The 23,588-nt window shown below is 35.9% G+C and overlaps 1 protein-coding gene across 2 annotated transcripts in view; it reads left to right on the top strand.

Annotated features, from left to right (window-relative positions):
* The window catches only part of RBM41 (RNA binding motif protein 41), a gene marked incomplete at its 5' end in the record, with an annotated part of 69,627 nt that extends 46,306 nt beyond the window's left edge, over window positions 1-23,321 (top strand). For both annotated transcript variants that reach the window (XM_082864633.1, XM_082864634.1), the window contains 2 exons: window positions 17,057-17,204; window positions 19,159-23,321. In XM_082864633.1, the coding sequence (XP_082720759.1) occupies window positions 17,057-17,204; window positions 19,159-19,325 (315 nt within the window). In that variant the 3' untranslated portion in view covers window positions 19,326-23,321. The remainder of the gene's footprint in view (window positions 1-17,056; window positions 17,205-19,158) is intronic.
* Window positions 23,322-23,588: the final 267 nt, after the last annotated feature.

The raw sequence follows: 23,588 nt of genomic DNA, 5'->3' as shown, positions 1-23,588 counted from the left end.
CAAAAAAGAAATGATAAGGCATGCTAAAAGAAAAACCACAGTCTCAAGAGACGAAACAAGCATCAGAACCAAACTGAGATACAACGTAGGTTTTTGAATGATCATATATATGGAATTTAAAATAACTATAATTAATATGATAAAGAGTCTGTTAGAAATAGTATACAACATGTAAGAACAAATGGATAATGTAAGCAGAGAGATAGAAACTCTAGAAAGATGCAAGAAATCAAAAACACTATAACAGAAATGATGCCTTTGGGAGTTCCCTGGTGGCCTAGTGGTTGGGATTCTGGGCTTTCATTGCCATGGCCCAGGTTCAATCCCTGGTCAGTGAACTGAGATTCCCGCAAGCCATGCGGCATGGCCAAAAAAAAGAAAAAGAAATAATGCCTTTGATAGGCTCATGAGCAGACTGCATACAGCCAAGGAAAGAATTAGTAAGCTTGAAGTTACGTCAATAGAATCCTCCCAAACTGAAATGAAGAGATTACAAAAAGACTTTAAAAATGTAACAGGGGCTACCCTGCTGGCACAGTGGTTGAGAGTCTGCCTGCCAATGCAGGGGACACGGGTTCGTGCCCCGGTCCGGGAAGATCCCACATGCCGTGGAGCGGCTGGGCCCGTGAGCCATGGCTGCTGAGCCTGTGAGTCTGGAGCCTGTGCTCTGCAACGGGAGAGGCCACAACAGTGAGAGGCCCACGTACCACAAAAAAAAAAAAAGTAACAGAATATCCAAGGACAATTTCAAAAGGTGTAACATACACATTATTGGAATAGCAGAAGAAGAAAGGAGCAGAAGAAAAAGAAAAAAAGAAAGGAGCAGAAGAAATATTTGAAGTAAGAATGGCTGAGAATTTCCCAAAATTAATGACAGACACCAGACCACAGATTCAGAATCCAAGCAAAGAACACAAAGTAGGATAAATACCAAACAAATACACCTAAGCATATCATGTTCAAACACAGAAAACTGTGAAGACCAAGAGAAAATCTTGAAAATGGCCAGAGAAAAACTCTCTACCTATAGAAGAACAAAGATAATAATTATACTGGATTTCTCATCAGAAACCATGCAAGCAAGAAGAGAGTAGAGTAAAATATTTAAAGTGATGAAAGGAAAAACACCCACCTAGAATTCTGTATCCAGGAAGAACAATCATTTAAAATTGGAAGAAAAATAGTTTATCAAACAAACAAAAACAGGGAATGTACAACAAACTAAATTAATATTGGATTATAACCCAAAGTATAGAATATCTATGAGTCAATACTGATAATAAAATGACTGAATGAATCAATAAATGGGGGAGAGGAGACAAATATCCCATGAAGAAGAATTCTAAATAGTTTATGTAGATGCTCCACCTCAAGGAAGGGAAGCATAACTCCTGACTTCTTAGTTTTGAGCTACTCTTAGTGACTTCTTTCCAAAGAGTACAGTATGGAAATACAGAAGAAAAAAAAAAGTAATGTTGCAGTGTAGAAACCCAGCAAACACTGCCTCAGGTGATTGAAGCGAAGATCAATCATAAATCATGTTGATAGTATGTGTGTTTGATATGATGTGATAAAAATTGTACTTTTTCTCTGTAGTCTTCCTCCTAGTAATCCATAACCACAATATAACCATAGGAAAACGTCAGAAAAATTCTAGTAGTGGGGACTTCCCTGTCGGTCCAGCAGTTAAGAATCCACCTGCCAATACAGGGAACACTGGTTTGATCCCTGGTCCAGGAAGATCCCACGTACCGCGGAGCAACTAAGCCCATGCACCACAACTACTGAGCCCGCGCTCTAGAGCCCGCAAGCTGCAACCACTGAGCCCACATGCCACAACTACTGAAGCCTGCGCTCTGTAGAGCTCATGTGCCACAACTACTGAGCCCATGTGCTGCAACTACTGAAGCCTGCATGCTCTAGGGCCTGCGTGCCACAACTACTGAGCCCAAGTGCTGCAACTACTGAAGCCCGCATGCCTAGAGCCTCTGCTTTGCAACGAGAGAAGCCGCCACAATGAGAAGCCCATGCACCACAACGAAGAATAGCCTCCCCCTCACCACAACTAGAGAAAGCCCACGTGCAGCAATGAAGACACAGCATAGCCAAAAAATAAATTAAAAAAAAATTCTAGTAGTGGAGCATCCTACAAAATACCCAACCAGTACTCCTCAAAAATGTCAAGATCTTTAAAAACAAGAAAAGCCTGAGAAACTGCCACAGCCAAGAGGAGACTAAAGACATATGAAAACTAAATGTACTATGATATCCAGGATGGGATCCTGGAACAGAAAAAGGACATTAGGGAAAAACTAAGGAAATCTAAATAAACTATGGGATTTAGTTAATAATAATGTATCAATATTAATTTATTTAAAGAAACGTACCATAGTAATGTAAGATGTTAATTATAGGAGATATTGGGTGTGGGGTGTATGGGAACTCTTTGTACTACTCAGTTTTTCTATAATTCTAAAACTGTTCTAAAAAATGAAGTATTTTTTAAAAATTTAAACAGCTGCAGAAAATGCATACAGTATAATACCATATATATAAAGTTCAAAAAATACAAAACAACACTGTTGCAGAGGGATACCAGGAAGAGCTTCATCTCCTGTTATCACTTGGAGTTTCTGTTTTTCTCTTTCACAGAAATATTTATCTTGTTTTTGGGCCTAGCTGTATCTTTGTGTGTATCTTTGTATATATGAATATATACATATATATATATATATATATATATATATATATATATATATATATATATGTTGTGGACATATACATACATACATACCCATGTGTATGTATGTATGTATGCATGTATGTGTGTATATTTTTGGAACAGAGAAGATGCATCCAAGCAAGAAGTGACCGAGCCACCTTGACCAGAAGTCCTCTTGATTTTTTAAAAAATGTTCATATCAAAGGGAATAATCTTAGTATGGATCTTTCCTACTTGGTGAGAAACTTGCAGTATGTTTCACATACCTCTCCCTTTCTCTGGTTATTTAATTTGGTGATGCTTTCATAATGAGTATTTCAGAGCCAAAACTCTGCATCACCTGAAATTACTTAAGTGAATCACAAGTCAGTTATTCTATGCCCTTGCCTTTAAGATATGAGTGTGGTTAAATGCTAAATATGTGAACATCCAGCTTCAAAGGCTTTGAGACATAAAGAGTCTACTGCTTATTGCAATGTTTAATATATTTACTCATATGTTTCAATGGTAAGTCATTTAAGCAGGCTCTGTTTTCTAGCTCTTTGCTTTTGCTGCTCCTGTCTGAATTTTTCTCAAGTTTTTTTTAAGCTATAGAGCATATAACTTATGCTAGCCAATGTGTCTCTTTTTTTCTCCTCCAGTGCAATAAAATGCACATAACCTGAGATCTACCTTTAACAAAATTTCAAGTGTACATTACAGTATTGTAAACTGTAGGCACAGTGTTGTACAGATCTCTAGAACTTTTCATCTTGCATGAAATTTATACCCACTGAACAGCAACTCCCTATTTCCTGATCCTCCCAGGCCCTGGAAACTACCATTCTACTTTCTGCTTCAATGACTTTGACTACTGTAGATACCATATATAAGTGAAATTTTGCAGTATTTGTTCTTCTGTGACTGGCTTATTTCACTTAGCATAGTGCCCTCGAATTTCATCCATGTTGTAGCATATGACAAGATTTCCTTCCTTTTTTCTAGCTAAATCATATTCCACTGTATGTATATACCACACTTTTTTATTCATTCATCTGTGGTGGACATTTAGGTTGCTTCCACCTCTTGGCTGTTGTGAATAGTGCTGCAGTAAACATGTGAGTTCTGATATCTCTTCAAGATTCTGATTTTAATTATTTGGATAAGTAACCAGAACTGGGATTCTTGGATCATATGGTAGTTCTATTTTTAATTTTTTGAGGAACCTCCATACTGTTCTCTGTAGGAACTGCACCATTTTCCATTCATACCAAAAGTGCACAAGGGTTCCAATTTATCCACATTCTCAACATTTATTTTCTGAATGTGTTCTTTGAAGAAATGCCTATTTAGGTCTTTTGCCCATTTTTTTCAAGTTGTCTTTTGCTGTGAGTTGTGGTAATTCCTTATATATTTTAGATATTAACCTCTAATCAGATATATGGTTTCCAAATATTTCTCCCATTCCGTAGGTTGCCTTTTCACTTTACTGACTGTTTCCTTTGCTGTGCAGAAGTGTTTTAGTGATGTAGTCCCACTTTATTTTTGCTTTTGTTGCCTGTGTTTCTGCTGTAATACCTAAGAAATCATTGCCAAGGCCAGTGTCATGAGGATTTTCCCCTATATTGTCTTCTGGAAGTTTTAGAGTTTCAGGTCTTATGTTTAAATCTTTAATCCACTTTGAGTTGATTTTCGTGTATGATATAAATAAGAGGCCAATTTTATACTTTTGCATGTGGATATCAACTTTCCCAACGCCATTGGTTGAAGGGACTATCCTTTCCCCATTGTGTATTCTTGCCCCGCTTATTAATCAGTTGACTGTATATGTGTGGGTTTATTTCTGGGCTCTCTATTCTGTTCCATTAGTCTACATGTCTGTCTTTATGCCAGTATCATACTGTTTTGATTATTGTAGATTTGTAATATATTTTGAAATTAAGAAGTGTGAGGCCTCCCCAGTTTTGTTCTTACTTCTCAAGATTGCTCTGGCTATTTGGGGGTCTCTTCTGGTTCCTTATGAATTTTAGGATTGTTTTTCTATTTCTACAAAAAATAACATTGGGATTTTGATACGAATTGCATTAAATCTGTAGACCACTTTGGATAGTGTGGATATTTTAATAATACTGTCTTCTAGTACATGAACATGGGACATCTTTGAGTTTATTTGTGTTGTCTTTAATTTCTTTGAGCAATGTTTTGTGATTTTCAATGTACAAGTCCTTCACTTCCTTGGTTAAGTTTTTCTTCAATTGAAGTATGTTTGACATACAAAAAAAGCTGTACATATTTAATGTATGCATCTTGGTGGGTTTGAAGATAAATATACAACATGAAACCATCACCAGTACAATGCCCTAAACTTAACCATCACCTCCAGGAATTTCCTCCCTCCATTTTTTCTTTTGATAAGAATATTTAACATAAGATCTATCCTTTTAACAAATTTTTAAGTATCCAATACAGTATTGTTAACTATATATACTCTGCTGTACAATAGATCTGTAGGACTTACTCATCTTGTGTAAGTGAAACTATATACCCTTTGATGAACACCTCCTCAATTACCCTTCCTCCTAGCCCCTGGTAAACACGATTCTATTCTCTGCTTCTATGAGTTTGACTATTTTAGATTCATGATATATGTGGGTCATGTAGTATTTGTTCTTCTGTTTCTGGTTTATTTCATTTAGCATGTCTTCCAAGTTCACCTACGTTGTAGCAAATGACAAGATTTTATTCGTTTTTAAGGCTGGGTAATACCTTGTTGTATTTATACACCACATTTTCTTTTTATCCATTCATCTGTCAATAGACATTTAGGTTGTTTCCATGTCTTTGCTATTGTGAACAATGGTGCAGTGAACATGGGAATGCAGATATTTCTTCCAGATTCTGATTCCAGTTCTTTTAGATATATAGCCAGAATTGGGATTGCTGGATTATGTGGGTTCTATTTTTGATTTTTAGATGATCTTCCAACTGTTTTCCATTGTGGTTGTACAAATTTACATTTCCACCAACAGTGTACAAGGGTTAAAATTTTTCCACATCCTTACCAACACATCTTTTTTTTTTTTTTTTTTTTTTTTGCTTTTGAGTTTCAGGAATCCCTTATATATTTTAGATATTAACCCTTCATTAGATATATGATTTGAAAATACTTTCTCCCATTCTGTAGGTTGCTTTTTAACTTTGCTGATTGTTTCTTTTGCTGTGCATATTGGTTTGAATTGATGTAATGACACTTGTCTGTTTTTGCTTTTGTTGCTTGTGCTTTTTCACAGCATATCTAAGAAATTATTGCCAAGGCCAGGGTCAAGATTTTTCTGTTTTCTTCTAGGAGTTTTAGAGTTTCATGTCTTATTTTTAAGTCTTTACTTCCTTTTGAGTTGGGTTTTGTATAGGGTATAAGAGAAGCATCTAATTTCATTCTTTTGTACTGGATATCCAGTTTTCCAAACACCATTTATTAAAAAGGCTATCTTTTCCCCATTGTGTATTCTTGCCCTCCTTGTCTAAGATCAGTTTATGATAAATGTGTGGTTTATTTCTAGGCCCTCTATTCTATTCCATTGGTCAATATGTCTGTTTATTTTTATGCTAGTACCTTACTGTTTTGATTACTGTAGTTTGAAATCAGGATATGTGACACATCCTACTTTGTTCTTCTTCCTCAAGATTGCTCTGTTGATTTGGGGTCTCTTGTGGTTCCATATGAATTTTAGGACTTCTTTTATTTCCATAAAATTTGTAATTGTTTTTTTTTTTTTTTTTTTTGGCTGTGTTGGGTCTTCTCTGCTGCGCACGGGCTTTCTCTAGTCGTGGCGAGCAGGGGCTACTCTTTGTTGTGGTGTGCAGGCTTCTCATTGTGGTGGCTTCTCTTGTTGCAGAGCATGGGCTCTAGGTGCTCGGGCTTCAGTAGTTGTGGTGCAAGGGCTCTAGAGTGCAGGCTCAGTAGTTGAGGCACACAGGCTTGTCGCTCCACAACATGTGGGATCTTCCCAGACCAGTGATCGAACCCGTGTCCCTTGCATTGGCGGGCGGATTCTTAGCCACTGCACCACCAGAGAAGTCCCTGTCACTGGGATTTTGATAACAATTGCATTGAATCTGTAGATCACTATGAATAGTATGTACATTTCAACAATATTAATATTTCTAATCCATGAATATGCAATGTCTTTCCATTTATTTGTGTCTTTCAATTTTTTTTAAATGTTTGTTTTTTTTTACTGAAGTATAATTTACAATGTTGTGTTAGTTTCTGGTGTACAGCAAAGTGATTCAGTTTTTTATACACACACACACACACACACACACACACGTATACAGTTAGTCTCCTACATACAAACCTTCAAGTTGTGAACTTTCAGAGATGCAAACGTGTGTTCACATGTCCAGTCATGTAAGTTAGTTCACATGTCTGGCGTACATTGTCACATGCATGCATCCTCTACAAGTGATTATGCTTTTGTGTACTTTACAGTAGTGTATAGAGTACATACAGTAGTACAGTATCTTTATTTTAAGCCCAGGATGTCCGGAAGCAAGCATAAAAGCAGTGGTGATGTAGCTGGTACTGCTAAGAAGTGCCAAGTGATAACAATGGAAACAAAAGTGAAAATAACTGAGAGAGTGGAGTGAGGCAAAACAATGGTAGATGTCACTCGTTCTTATAACATGAATCTTTCAACCATCAGCATGATTTTGGAGAACACGGACAAGATCATGTAACATGTGAAGTCTCCTGTGCCAATGATGTCAACAATAGTATCAAAGAAGTGTGGAAAAGTGATGGAGGAGATGGAGAAACTTCTCAGTGTGTGGATGCAGGATCAGCATCTGCGTCGAGTCCCACTCAACTTAATGCTGATTTAAGAGAAAGCTAAAAGCCTTTATGAAGACTTGAAGAAGAAACACGGCGAAGAATCCAAGGGCGCATCTTTTAATGCCAGCCATGGCTGGTTTCATCAGTTCAAGGCTAGAGCCAACCTTCACAACATAAAAGTAAGTGGCGAGGCAATGAGTGCAGATAACAGTAGCTGCCCGGGAATTTCCTGAAATGTTTCGAGAAATTATCGATAAAGGTATGTATTTACCCGAGCAGGTTTTTAATGTGGATGAGTCAGGACTGTACTGGAAGAGGAAGCCAGACCGAAGTTACATCAGTAAGGAGGAAAAGTTGATGCCAGGCTATAAAGCAGCAAAGGATAGGCTATCTCTGTTGTTTGGTGGCAGTGCTTCCAGCAATATGAAGCCGAAGCCTCGCTTAGTTTATCATTCAGAGAACCCAAGAGCCCTTAAAACATAGCCAAGGGCTCTCTTCCTATTGTGTGGAAGAGTAACCCCAAAGCCTGGGTTACACAGCCATTTTCCAGGACTGGTTTTTCCACCAATTTATCCCGGAGGTAGAGAAATATTGCTTGGAGGAGGATGTTCCATTCAACATTCTTTTGCTGCTCAACAATGCTCCAAGCCAACCCCCATTCATGGACGACTTTCATCCCAACATCAAAGTACAGTAGTGCATATGCCACTGAATACTACATCGCTCATCGAACCTATGAACCAGGGAGTTATAGCAACGTACAAGAAATATTATTTACATCACACTTTTCATCAGGCAGTAAAGGTGAGTGACAAATCAGGAACAACTTGGTGACAATTTTGGAAGGACTATGACATCTACAAGGCCATAAAAAAACATTGACTCTGCTTGGCGTGAGGTTATGGCCGTCACCATGAATGGGGTTTGGAAGAACCTTGGCCCACAGTTTGTTCACGGTTTTCGTGGATTTGAGAAGGTGGATGAGGAGTCCAAAGAGGCCTTCAGCAATGTAGTGACCCTCAACGAGCAGCTGGATGGAGCTAGATCTGCAAGAGGACGACTTCATTGAACTCCTTGCTGTGCAGCATGAGGAGCTTACTAATGAAGACCTGGTGGAATTGGAGGCCCAGAGAAAGGACGAAGAGAGACAAGAGGAAGAAGTAACTGAAGAACCGAAAAGATTCACGATGCAGGAAATGGCAAGGGGATTTTCTTTATTTAAGGAGGCATTGTTAGTTTTTGAGGCATAGGACCCAAACGTAGAAAGGTACACAAAGGTTGCTGCAGCCGTTCAGAATGCAATCCAGTGCTACCGTGTCATCTTATGGTGAGAAGAAAAGAGCTACTACCCAGACATCACTAGATCATTTTTTTTAAGAGGGTAGATAGAATTGAGTCCAGCAAGGAACCAGAACCTGTGCCATCAACGTCAGGCGTGAGTGAAATTGCAGCTTGCCCTCCATCTCCTGTTGCTGATGGTCCTTCAGCTCTACCATCTCCCACCTCGTCTCCCTCCTCCAGTCAGTAACTCTTCTTGCCTGTTCACTGGATGCCAGCCTCTGTATGCCAGCTGTTGTACTGTACTACTGTACTTTTCAAGGTACTGTACTGTAAGGTATAAAATGTTTTCTTAATTTTTTGTGTTTGTTTTTTATGTATTATTTGTGTGAAAAGTATTAGAAACCTATTACAGTACAGTACTAAATAGCCAATTGTGTTAGTTGGGTACCTAGGCTAACTTTGTCAGACTTATGAACAAATTGGACTTAGAACACACTCTTGAAATGGAACTCGTTCATATGTAGGGGACTTACTGTATATAATTTTTCAGATTATTTTCATTATAGTTTATTACAAGTTACTGAATATAGTTCCCTGTGCTATACAGTAGGATCTTGTTGTTTATCTGTTTTATATATAGTAGCTTCTATCTGCTAATCCCAAACTCCTAGTTTATCCCTCCTCCCTGCCTTTCCTCTTTGGTAACCATAAGTTTGTTTTCTATGTCTGTGAGTCTATTTCTGTTCTGTAAATAAATTCATTTTTATCATATTTTAGATTCCACATATAAGTGATGTCATATGATATTTGTCTTTGTCTGACTTTCTTCACTTAGTATGACAATCTCTAGGTCCGTCCATGTTGCAGCAAATGTCATTATTTCATTCTGTTTTGTGGCTAGGTAGTATTCCATTGTATATATATACCACATCTTTTTCCATTAATCTGTTGACGTATATTTAGGTTGCTTCCATTTCTTGGCTATTGTAAATAGTGCTGTTATGAACACTGAGGTGCGTGTATCTTTTTAAATTAGAGTTTTCTCCAGATATATGCCCTGGAATGGGATTGCTGGATCATATGGCAACTCTGTTTTTAGTTTTTTAAGGAACCTCCATACTGTTCTCCATAGTGGTTACACCAACATACATTCCCACCAACAGAGTAAGAGGGTTTCCTTTTCTCCACACCCTCTCCAGCATTTATTATTTGTAGACTTTTTGATGATGGCCATCCCAACTGGTGTGAAGTGATACATCATTTTAGTTTTGATTTGCATTTCTCCAATAATTAGCGATGTTGAGCATCTTTTCATGTGCCTATTGGTCATCTGTATGTCTTCTTTGGTGAAATGTCTATTTAGGTCTTCTGCCTATTTTTGATTAGGTTGTTTGTTTTTTTGTTATTGAGTTTTATGAGCTGTGTGTATATTTTGAAAAGAAGCCCTTGTCAATTGCATCATTTGCAAATATTTTCTCCCAGTACGTAGGTTGTCTTTTAGTTTTGTTCATGGTTTCCTTTGCTGTGTGAAAGCTGATAAGTTTGATTAGGTCCCATTTGTTTATTTTTGCTTTTATTTCTATTGCCTTGGGAGACTGACCTAAGAAAACATTGGTATGATTTATGTCAGAGAATCTTTTGCCTGTGTTCTCTTTTAGGTGTTTTATGGTATCCTGTCTTATATGTAAGTCTTTAAGCCATTTTGAGTTTATTTTTGTGTATGGCATGAGGCAGTTTTCTAACTTTATTGATTTACATGCAGTTGTCCAGCTTTCCCAACACCACTTGCTGAAGAGACTGTCTTTTCTCCATGGTATATTCTTGCCTCCTTTGTCAAAGATTAATTGATTGTAGATGTGTGTGTTTATTTCTGGGCTCTCTGTTCTGTTACATTAATCTATATGTCTGTTTTTGTGCCAGTACCACGCAGTTTTGATTACTGTAGCTTTGTAATTGTCTGAAGTCCGGGAGGGTTATGCCTCCTGCTTTGTTCTTTTTCCTCAGGATTGCTTTGTCAATTCTGGGTCTTTTATAGTTTCTTATAAATTTTAGAATTATTTGTTCTAGTCTGTGGAAAATGGCATGGGTAATTTGATAGGGATCACATTAAATCTGTAGATTGCTTGAGGTAGTATGGCCATTTTAACAATATTAATTCTTCCAATCCAAGAGCGTGGTATATCTTTACATTTCTTGAAATCATCTTCTGTTTCCTTTATCAGTGTTTTATAGATCTCAGCATATAAGTGTTTCATCTCCTTGGTCAGGTTTATTCCTAAGTATTTGATTTTTTTGATGCAATTTTTATTTATTTATTTTTTATTGAAGTGAGTTACAATGTTGTGTTAAATACTGCTGTACAGCAAAGTGACATATATATATATATATATATATATATATATATATATACACACACACACACACATACACACACATATCCTTTTTCATACTCTTTTCCATTATGGTTTATCACAGGATATCAAATACAGTGGGATAGGATATTTGCTATACAGTAGGACCTTGTTTATCTGTAGCTTTATCCTTTTTTTTTTTTTTTACAAAGGAACTGTTTATTAACTAACATGTAATTCTACTAACTTTCTATGTCTCATGGTCATAACCACTGTCAGGATGTTGTTAAGGCCACTGTGTCCCCTTTATGAGATCCATAAGAAGAAACTGCTGACTCGTCTTTTTTTTTCTTTAAAACATCTTTATTGGAGTATAATTGCTTTACAATGTTGTGTTAGTTTCTGCTGTATAACAAAGTGAATCAGCTATGTGTATACATATATCCCCATATCCCCTCCCTCTTGCGTCTCCCTCCCACCCTCCCTATCCTACCCCTCTGGTGGTCACAAAGCACCAAGCTGATCTCCCTGTGCTATGCAGCTGCTTCCCACTAGCTATCTGTTTTACATTTGGTAGTGTATTTATGTCCATGCCACTCTTTCACTTCATCCCAGCTTACCCATCCCCCTCCCTGTGTCCTCAAGTCCATTCTCTACATCTGTGTCTTTATTCCTGTCCTGCCCCTAGATTCATCAGAACCTTTTTTTTTTAGATTCCATATATATGTGTTAGCATACGGTATTTGTTTTTCTCTTTCTGACTTACTTCACTCTGTATGACAGACTCTAGGTCCATCCACCTCACTACAAATAGCTCAATTTAGTTTCTTTTTTATGGCTAATATTCCATTGTGTATATGTGCCACATCTTCTTTATCCATTCATCTGTTGATGGACACTTAGGTTGCTTCCATGTCCTGGCTATTGTAAATAGTGCTGCAGTGAACATTGTAGTACATGACTCTTTTTGAATTATGGTTTTCTCAGGGTATATGCTCAGTAATGGGATTGCTGGGTCATACAGCAGTTCTGTTTTTACTTTTTTAAGGAACCTCCATACTGTTCTCCCTAGTGGCTGTATCAGTTTACATTCCCACCAACAGTGCAAGAGTGTTCCCTTTTCTCCACCCCCTATGCAGCATTTATTGTTTGTAGATTTTTTGATGATGGCCATTCTGACTGGTGTGAGGTGATACGTCATTGTAGTTTTGATTTGCATTTCTCTAATGATTAGTGATGTTGATGATGTAATTTTTAAAGGGATTTTTTTAAACTTTCCCTTTCTGATATTTCATTGTTAGTATAAAGAAATTCAACAGATTTCTATATGTTAATCTTGTATCCTGCTACCTTGCTGAATTTGCTTATCAGTTCTAGTAGTTTTTGTATGGAGTCTGTAGGGTTTTCTATATATAGTATAATGTCATCTGCATATAATGACAATTTTACCTCTTCCCTTCCAATTTTGATACCTTTTGTTTCTTTTTACTGTCTGATTTCTGTGGCTAGGACTTCCAGTCCTATGTTGAATAGAAGTGGTGAAAGTGGTCATCATTGTCTTGTTCCAGATTTTAGTAGGAAGGCTTTTCACTGTTAAGTATTATGTTGACTGTGGGTTTGTCATAAATAGCTTTTCTTATGTTGAGATATGTTCGCTCTGTACCCACTTTGATAAGAGTTTTTGTCATGAATGGATGTTGAATTTTATCAAATGCTTTTTCTGCATCTGTTGAGATGATCGTGTGTTTTTTGTCTTTTCTTTTGTTGATGTGGTGTATCACATTGATTAATTTGCATATGTTGAACCATCCTTGTGACCCTGAGATGAATCCAACTTGATCATGGTGTATGATCCTTTTTATGTGTTGTTGGATTTGGTTTGCTAATATTTTGTTGAGAATTTTTTGCATCTATGTTCATCAAAGATACTGGCCTGTAATTTTCTTTTATGGTAGTGTCTTTGTCTGGATTTGGTATCAGGATGATGGTGTCTTCATAGAATGACTTTGGTAGTGTTCCCTACTCTTCAGTCTTTTGGAAGAGTTTGAGAAGGATTGATATAAGTTCTTCTTTGTATGTTTGGTAGAATTCCCCAGTGAAGACAACCAGTCCTGGACTTTTTTTTGCAGGGAGTTTTTTTAAATTACAGATTCTATTTCACTTCTAGTGATTTGTCTGTTCAAACTATCTATTTATTTTTGATTCAGGTTTGGTGGGCAAGTTTCTAGAAACTTGTCCGTTTCTTCTAGGTTGTCCAATCTGTTGGCATATAATTGTTTATAGTATTCTCTTATGGTTTTTTTGTATTTCTGCAGTATCAGTTGTGATTTCTCCTCATTTATTTGGGTTCTCTCTCTTTTCTCATTGAGCCTGACCAGAGGTTTGTCAGTTTTGTTTACATTTTTAAAAAAAACAGCTCTTGGCTTATTGATTTTTTCTCTTGTTTTTTGATATCTATTTTATTTATTTCCTCCCTGATCTTTATTATTTCCTTCCTTCTGCTGACTTTAGGTTGTGTTTGTTCTTCTTTTTCTAATTCTTTTAGGTGGTAGGTTAGGTTGTTTATTTGAGATTTTTCTTGTTTTTGAGGAAGGGATTTATCACTACGAAGTTCCCTCTTTGGACTGCTTTTGCTGCATTCCATAGATTTTGTATGGTTGTGTTTTCATTGTCTTTTGTCTCAAGGTATTTTTTAACTTCCTCTTCGATTTCATTGTTTTTGACCTATTGCTTTTTTAGTAGCATGTTTCATCTCCATGTAATCATTTTTTTTCTCGTTTCTCTTTCTGTGGTTGATTTCTAGTTTCATGCTGTTGTGGTCAGAAAAGATGCTTGAAATAATCCCTGGCCTCTTAAATTTGTTGAGGCTTGTTTTGTGTCCTAGTATGTGGTCTGTCCTAGAGAATGTTCCAGTGTGCACTTGAAAAGAATGTGTATTCTGGTTGTTGTTGTTTTGTTTGATTTGGTGGTTTTTGTTTTTGTTTTTTTTGGATGCAATGTCCTGAAAATATCAATTAAGTCTGTCCTGTTGTGTCATTTTGTTGCCTTATTGATTTTCTGTCTGGAATATCTGTCCATTGATGTCTTTTGAGATGATTTGTGATTTTTATCCTTCATTCTGTTAATGTGTTGTATCTTATTGACTGATTTTCATATGTTGAACCATCCTTGCATCACAGGGATAAATCCCATTTGGTCATGATGTGTGATCCTTTAAATGTGCTTTTGAATTCAGTTTACTAGTTTTCTGTTAAGGATTTTTGCATCTGTATTCATCAGGGATATTGGCCTGTAGTTTTCTTTTCTTGTAATGTCTTTTTCTGCTTTTGGTCAGGGTAATGATAGCCTCATAAAATTAGTTTGGGAGTGTTTCTTCCTCTTCAGTTTTTTGAAAGTGTTTGAGGAGGATTGGTATTAATTCTTCTTTAAATGTTAGGTAGAATTCACCTGTGAAGCCATCTGGTCCTGAGCTTTTCTTTGTTGATTACTGAATCAATTTTATTGCTAGTTATATATCTATTCAGATTTTCTATTTCTTCATGATTTTGTCTTGGTAGGTTTTATGTTTCTAGGAATTTATCCTTTTTTCTAGGTTATCCAATTTGTTGGCATATAATTATCAGAGTAGTCTCTCATAATTCTTTTTTATTTCTGTGGCATCCATTGTAGTGACTCCTCTTTCACAGCTAATTTTATTTGAGTCTTCTTTTTTTTCTTAGCCTAACTAAAGGTAGTCAATTTTGTTGATCTTTTTAAAAAACAGCTCTTAGTTTGGTGGATTTTTTTCTATGATTTTTCTAATCTCTATTTCATTTATTTCTGTTCTAATCTTTATTATTTCCCTCTGATAACTTTGAGCTTAGTTTATTCTGTTTTTTCTAGTTCCTTGAAGTATAGAGTTAAGTTGTTTGAGAGTTTCTCCTCTTTTAATTTAGGCACTTAATGCTATAAAATTCCCTCTTAGCATTGATCTTGCTGCGTCCAATAAATTTTGGTATATTATGGTTTCATATTCATTTGTCTCAAGGTATTTTCTAATTTCCCTTTTGATTTCTTCTTTGACCCATTAGTTGTTCTAGAGTATTTTTGTTTAGTTTCCACAAATTTGTGAATTTTCTAGTTTTTCTTCTGCTATTGAAAGTGAGGTATTGAGATCTCCTAGTAATATTGTGTTGCTTTCTGTTTCTTCCTTCAGTTTTCTCAATGTTTGCTTCATATATTTAGGTGCTCTGATGTTGGATGTATATATATTTATAGTAGTTATATCTTCCTGGTGAAATTGACCTTTTTATCGTTATATAATATCCTTTTTTGTTTCCTTTGAAAGTTTTTTACTTAAAGTCTATTTTATCTTATATAAGCATGGCCAACCCTGCTCTTTTTTGGTTACAACTTGCATGGAATTTATTTTTCTATCCTTTCATTTTCAGCCTATGTATGGCCTTAAATCTAAAGTGAGTTTCTTGCAGACAGCACATAGTCAGATCTTGGTTTTTCTTTGTTCAGCCACTCTATGTCTTTGATTAGGGAGTTTAATCCATTTATAGGTAAAGTAATTATTGATAGGGAGGACTTACTATTGCCATTTATTAGTTGTTTTCTGTATTGTAGCTCTTTTGTTGCTCTTTTTCTTTCTTGAGGTCCTCCTTTGTATTTCAGTGAATTTTTGGTAGTGAAGTGCTTTTTTCCTTTCTCATTTTCTTTTGTGTATCCTCTATAGGTATTTTCTTTATAATTACAATGGAACTTACCCAAAACATCTTATAACAATCTATTTTAAGCCGATAAGAACTAAGTTCAATCACACTTAAGAGCTCTTTTTTTGTTGTCTTGAATATTTCTTTTTTTAATAGCATCCCATTCATAATAGATGGAATATTTTCTCTTATTTCTCTGAGGGTATTAGTGATGGCTTTTTGAAGTGTTTTTTTTTTTCGTCCTTGCATAGTTTCTGTTTTCTCCCATTTGCTTTCATTTCTTTGTTTGCTCTGTTCTCCTTCACATTAGAGGCTTTTCTCAGATGCGTGATAATCTGTGCTCATATTTATGAGTAGGGGCCAAAAACAGATTGGAAGCTCTGAGCAAATGAGTGATCCTTATTGACTTTGAGCTTCACTTAAAGTCATCTGGCTTGTCCATTTCTTGGAGAAATTCCACATCCAAAATCAGCATTTTTAGATCTTTCTTCTTGGGGTAATCAGATTCCCCAGAGAAGACTTCAGAACTCTTGCATGGGAGGGTACCACCAGCATTGTGGGAGCCTAATGGGAGGAAGTGTTTGGGGTATCCTCATCATTCAGAATGCATTATTTCTCTTAATCTCCTAGTTTTTAGGAACAGTATTCTCATCCTCAACTGTATCTAGCTCTCCCTGTGTTCAGAGAATGAACCTCCAGTATTCACCAAGATTGGGAGTGGTCTTTACCCAGTAGCATATTATAGGGGAGGTGTTTAAAGATCTAATCTATTTTTAAAGAGTTTTCAACCTACCCACCTTATCTTAACCCCAGCTCTTTACATCCATTTCCAGAGACACCTGAATATATCAGTTTCTAAAATGTTTGAGGATTCTTAGGTGTAGATTGGGTTAGTTCCTGGCTTTCCCCACTGCTGGTTTAAGATTCAGCTTTCTTGAGTACACTCGTTCAGTTATTTTCCAGCTTCCAGAATATTGTTGCTATTGCTTCCTTTCCTTGTTCTTCCTTACCTTGTCAGTTTGTATTAAAAAAAAAGTCTCTATAGTTTTTGGAGAGTTTTCTGGAGGGATTGAAATTAGATGCATGTGTTCAATCCACCATCTTTATCTGAAACTAACTAATTCCTACCACAATTAAATAGTTGCCTTACCTCCCTAATGTGTTATTTCTGGTGATCCTTGGTTTATATTAGGTGTTATACCTGAAGAACCTTAGCCCTCGGGTGACCGAAAGAGATCTTGTCTCATTATTCGCTCGGTTCCAGGAGAAGAAAGGACCTCCAATTCAATTCCGACTGATGACTGGACGAATGAGGGGGCAAGCTTTTATCACTTTTCCCAGTAAGTAGTTTCATCTGGATAATTACTCAGTTGTAGCATAAGTTCATTAGTGACTACTTATCCCCTCTCTTGTTTAGGTATAGCACTTTGATTTCTCTACAGCACATGAGAAGTATGTGCTTGGCCAAGCACATGGGAGGAAGGGAAGAGAACTAAGGAAAACATGTTTTTAATTTTTCTCTACTTTCCCTTCTGTGCTTCCTCTCCTCCTTTGACAGTGCACGACCACTTTATACCTTTGTCCTCACTTTTCCTCAGTCTTGGCACTTCCTACTCACGCCATCAAAATTTACTTTCCCTTTGCTGAAAATAGTATTTCTAGTCCAAGTTATAATTATGTTAATTATTAATATATTCGTATTCTGATCAGAACACTCGTACTTGCATTATGCCCTATTCCTTTAGGACTGAGAGACTGCAAGATATTATGCTATTATGCTATATTATGCTAATTCATTACTAATTCATAATTAACTAGTAGGTGATATATTCTTTTAACTATTGTTTGCATCTTAATACATGATTTCAGTATCCTAAGCCAAAGGGAGAAATAATACAGGCATATCTCAGAGATATTACAGATTCGGTTCCAGACCACTGCAATAAAGTGAATATCCCAGTGAAGCAAGTCACATGAATATTTTGGTTTCCTAGCATATGTAAAAGTTATTTTTGTACTATACTGTAGTCTATTAAGTGTGCAGTAGCATTTTGTCTAAAAAAACAATGTACATACCTTAACTTAAAAATACTTTCTTGGTAAAAAATGCTAGCTATCATCTGACAGTGCAAGGTTGCTAGAAACCTTAAATTTGAGGGAAAAAACTGCAATATCTGCAAAGCATAATAAAGCAAAGTGCAGTTAAAAAGTTATACCTGTATAGGAATTTCAGTTCCGATGACAGACCAGACTTTCTTTTTTTGGTGGAGGCTGGGTAGGAGCTGTGCCTTTTATTATCCCTAAAGTATCATCATTTATATACAGCCTAGTAATCTATTTAAAGGGAAGTGCTTTTATACATGAGCAGTGCCAAACTCCCCTGCATTCTTTTCATACAGCATTGTACCATCTTTCCTATCTCATTGAAGGTTTGTGGATCCTCAACGCTAGTGATTTTTAGTCTTTTCAAGTGTGAGAACCCTTTTTAAACTTATAAAATTACTTCATGCACCCCCACCTAATATGATCTATTAATTGAAAAGATATGTAATAAAAAGGCTTTATACACTAAGTACTTCTAAATAAATAACCATTTTAGTAATTATACATGCATTTGAAAATTTGTAGTGCATACATATATGAGACATAAATTGGTTCAATCTAAAAACATTGCTTGTCCACTTATGATTTCACAGACTCTAGGCAGTAATTCCATTCCTTCCTAATTTCCCACATCCAGGCTCTGAGACCCATAAATCAAATCCTCCTGCTATATGCTATATACTCTTACACCTCAAGCTTCCATATGCCTGCAAGCATTCTTAAACTTACTTATCCTAATGAGGGCTCCTACAACCACTCTCTGATCAAGAGGAAAAAGTAGCAAAATGTCCTCAATACCATGATAACTTCTTTTATTTGTCTTCCCCATTTTGAAAATGATTTCATTCTTACAGTACCTATAATCTGTTATCTAAGATAGAGGTTTGTGTATTATTAGTTATAGCTTAACCCTCTTTAACACACTGTCTGTATCCTTGTTTCTTTACCTATATCATTGAATTAGGAGAAGCTCTCAAACATCCATTTTAAGATTTTATTGTTGTTATTCTTAGCCATTAGTTTAATCTTGCTGAGTTATTACAAATTTGAGATTGTAGAAAACCCAATAAAATCAAATAATTACGTGGCCTTATAGCCTACACTGAACTCCAAGGCAAAACAACATAAACTAGACTTGGAATAAAATCGATTAAGCCACATATAAACTGATGTTTTTTCTTTCTCTTTTAGATACAGAAATAGCATGGCAAGCATTGCGTCTAGTAAATGGATATAAACTACGTGGGAAAATATTGGTGATAGAATTTGGAAAGAACAAAAAGCAGCAGTCAGATCTCCAGGCTGCTTCTCTAATATCATCTACTACAGATAATACTACAGAAATCAGTGGCAGCTAGAAGACATAAAGATTGTGAGTCCCAGGAGGTCTTTCTTGCATCAGAATCTAAGATCTAGGATTTGTATATAGATAGCAATTTATTTGGAATTGAAGAAGAGAAGCTAACTGAGGGAGAGAAAACTGAATTAAAATCCCTTTCAGCTTTTGGAAAGAATTGGTAGAAAACATTTTCTATAATCAAACACTCTCTGGGATAGACAATATAATGAGTATGGAGGATAGGGAATAAAGGGTATCATTTTCTCAGGATAAATTACAGTAGATTACTTCCAAGGGTTTTTTTTTAATCATTATAATTTATATGAGGTCTTAAATATTTGTCCCTTGAGATAACATTCTTTCAAGACTGGCTCCTATATATACAAAACTAAAAAATGAATTAAGTGTTGAAATATTTATTTATAGAGCCCATTTGTCCCTAAATTTATTTTCCTAGTAAATAAATGACCAAGACTCCAGGCCTAAACATCAGCAAATGCTCTTGAATGAGACCTATCAGCAGTAACAGTAGGTAGTTTTCATAAGTTAGTCAACATATTTAATGGACATTTCCCTATTAAGTTATCACTGTCTTCAAATAGCTTTATATTTTTTCTAATGAAAGAATTTAGATCAAAACATTAATGTTCTCATAGTCATTTAAGCTAGCTACCATTGAGTAATGATTGAATTAAAAGCAATAAACATTGAATCATTGTCTATTACATGTTAGAGATTAGATATATTAATTTTAGAAGAGGAACATACTAGCAAAGAATAACTAAAGAGGGGTAGAAATAAAGAGCTCTCTAGAAGAGAGGCAGCCTACCCCAAATCCCTCAGTTGTTTGTTTGTAGTTGCTGGAGAATAGAAAGATGATATGATATAGAGGAAGTAGTACCAACTTTGGAGTCAGACTTGTTTGAACTTCACAGCCATACTTACCACTCTGTGACCTTGGCAAGTCACTTAATCTGAGCCTCAGTTTTCTCATCTATAAAAATGACGATAATAATACTACTTACCTCATTGGGTTGTGATGTTTAATGGGATAATTGTATCCAGGTTGAAGATCAGAAAGAAAAAATAATGAAAATTTAATGGGGTAAAGAACCATTAAGCACTCCAACATACTTGTAATGGCAATATCAGAGAAAGAAAGGAGCAGAAAAAATATTCCAAAAAATAATGGCTGTAAAATCCCAAATTTGATGAGAAACATTATCTACACATCTGAGAAATCTCAATGAACCCCAATTAGGATAAATAAGAAGAAATCAACAAACATACCATAATAAGAATGCTAAAACCCAAAGACAAAGAGAAACTTTTGAAAGCAACATGAGACAACTGAAGCAACTTACAAGGGAACCTCAATAAGAGTAATAGATGACTTCTCATCAGAAACAATGGAGGTGGCAGTGGGAAAACATATTCAAAGTGCTGAAAGAAAAAGACTGTCAATATAGAATCCTATATTCAATAAAGCTGTTTTTCAAAAATGAAGATGAAATAAAGACATTCCCACATAGTCAAAAACTGAGAGACTATGTTGCTGTCAGGCCTGACTTACAGGAAATGTTAAAGGAAGTTCTTCAGGTGGAAAGCAAGTGACCTCAGACAGTAATTTGAATCTACACATCCAAAAAATTAGCATGGGTAAAGGTAATTATGTAATTATAAAAGACAGTCAAAATACATTTTTCCTTCCTTAATTGATTTAAAAAGCTATTTTATAAGACAATATGTATATAGTTGCATTGTTGGATCTATAACATATAAAACTGTAATATATTTACCAAAAACAAGACAAAGGAAGTGGGTGGAAACAAAGCTGTATTGGATTAAAGAAATGACTCTAAAATGGTAACTCAAATCCATAGGAACAAATGAAGAAAATAAGAAATGGGAAATAAGGTTAATATTAAAAAGTTGTAAATATATACTTGTTCTTTCTTCTCTCAGCTTCTTTAAAAGACATAAAATTATATTAAGTAATAATTATAATGATGTATTGTTGGGTTTGTAATATAGAAATAATAATAACAATAATACCACAAAAAGTGAGAAAAGGAGTAGGTTTATATAGCAATAAGGTTTTTATATCTCATTGGAATTTAGTTAGTATATAGCTGAAGCCAATTAAGTTAAGATGTGTATGGTAAACCCTAGAGCAACCACTAAAGAAATAACTAAAAGTATATAGTGAAAATATTAAAGACGTTTAAATGTTTTATTAGAAAACATTCAAAGCAAAAGAAAGCAAAAAGAGGAATGGAGGGCTTCCCTGGTGGTGCAGTGGTTGAGAGTCTGCCTGCCGATGCAGGGGACACGGGTTCGTGCTCCGGTCTGGGAAGATCCCACATGCCACGGAGCAGCTGGGCCCATGAGCCATGGCTGCTGAGCCTGCGCGTCCGGAGCCTGTGCTCCGCAGCAGGAGAGGCCACAACAGTGAGAGGCCCACGTACCACAAAAAACAAACAAACAAACAAAAAAGAATGGAGAAACAAAAGCTTGAGACATATAGAAAAGAAACCATAAAATGGCAGTCGTTAAGTCCACCTATGTTAATAATAAATATGAATGGATTAAACAATCCAATCAAAAGGCAGCGATCATCAAACTGGAAAAAAAAAAGACTTACCTCTGTGCTTTTTATTGGATTCACACTTTAGATTCAAGGATACAGACTGAAGGTTAAAGGATAGAGAGAAATATCAGGCAAATGGCAACTATAAGAAAGCCAGAGTGGCTATACTATTATCTGAAGTCTATTTAAAATGGACTTTAAAACAAAAAATGTCACTATAGATAAAGAGTGACATCTTATATTGATAAAAGTCAATCCATCAGAAAGATATAACAATTAGAAACACATATTAACCTAACAACAGAGTACCAAAATACATGAATCAAAAACTGAAATGTGGCTTCCCTGGTGGCGCAGTGGTTGAGAGTCCACCTGCCGATGCAGGGGACACAGGTTTGTGCCCTGGTCCAGAAGGATCCCACATGCCACGGAGCAGCTGGGCCCGTGAACCATGGCCGCTGAGCCTGCGCATCCAGAGCCTGTGCTCCGAAACGGGAGAGGCCACAGCAGTGAGGGGCCCGCGTACCACACACACACAAAAAAAACCTGAAATGAATGGAGAAATATAAAAGTATACAATAAGAGTTGGGGAATTAAGTACCCCATTTTCAATAAGATCTAGACAGAAGATGAACAAGGGAATAAAAGACTTGAACAATGCTATGAATCAACTAGACCTTAAAGAGACTTATGGAACACTTCACCTAACGAGCAGAATACACATTCTTCTCAAGTGCACATGAAACATCTCCAGGATAGACCATATCACATACCATAAAACAAACCGCAGTAAATTAAAGTGGATTAAAACTATGCAAAGTATGTTCTCTGACCACATGGAATGAAGTTAGAAATCAGTAACAGAAAGTTGGGAAACACAAATATGAATTAGACACACTTTTAAATGACCAGTGGGTTAAGGAAGGAATTACAAGATTAATTTGAGATGAGTGAAAATGAACACACAAAATGCCAAAACTTTTGGGATACACCTAAAGCAGTGCTTAGAGAGAAATGTATAAGTACAAATGCCTATAATTTAAAAGAAGAAAGATAACATATCAATAACCTCACTTTACACCTTAAGACACTGGAAAAAGAGACTAACTAGAAAAAGCAGAAGGAAGGAAATAAGAGATTAGATAAATATATAGAGAATAAAAAGTCAACAAAACCAAAAGTTGGTTCTGTATAAAGACCAACAAAAGTGATAAACCTTTCAGTAGGTTGACCAGGAAATAAAGGAGACTCAACTTACTAGGATCAGAAATGAAGGCGGGAACATTGCTACCAACCTTATAAAAATTTAAAACAAAAATTAGGAAGGAACACCATGAACAATTTTATGCCAATAAATTAGGTAACTTACTTGAAATACAAAAATTCCTAAAAATACACGAACTACTGAAACCAATTGTTGGTGGGGGGGGACAAAGAAAATCTGAAGATAACCTGTAACAAGTAAAGTGGTTAATTAGTAATTTTTTAAAATACCCATAAAGAAAAGCATAGGCTCAAATGGATTCTTAGATTAATTCTCACAAACATTAAAGAAGAATTAATACAAGTTCTTCACAAACTCTTCCAAAAAGTAGAAGAGGAGGGAACACTTCTGATATATGCCACAACGTGGAAGAACCCTGAAAACATGCTAAATGAAAGAAGCCACTCCAAAAGGCTATATATTATATG

This window comes from Leucopleurus acutus (assembly GCF_964270905.1).
Source record: "Leucopleurus acutus genome assembly, chromosome: X".
NCBI classification, from domain to species: Eukaryota; Metazoa; Chordata; class Mammalia; order Artiodactyla; family Delphinidae; genus Leucopleurus; species Leucopleurus acutus.
Note: the sequence above shows the minus strand (reverse complement) of the source record. Positions and strands in the feature narration are given on the sequence as shown.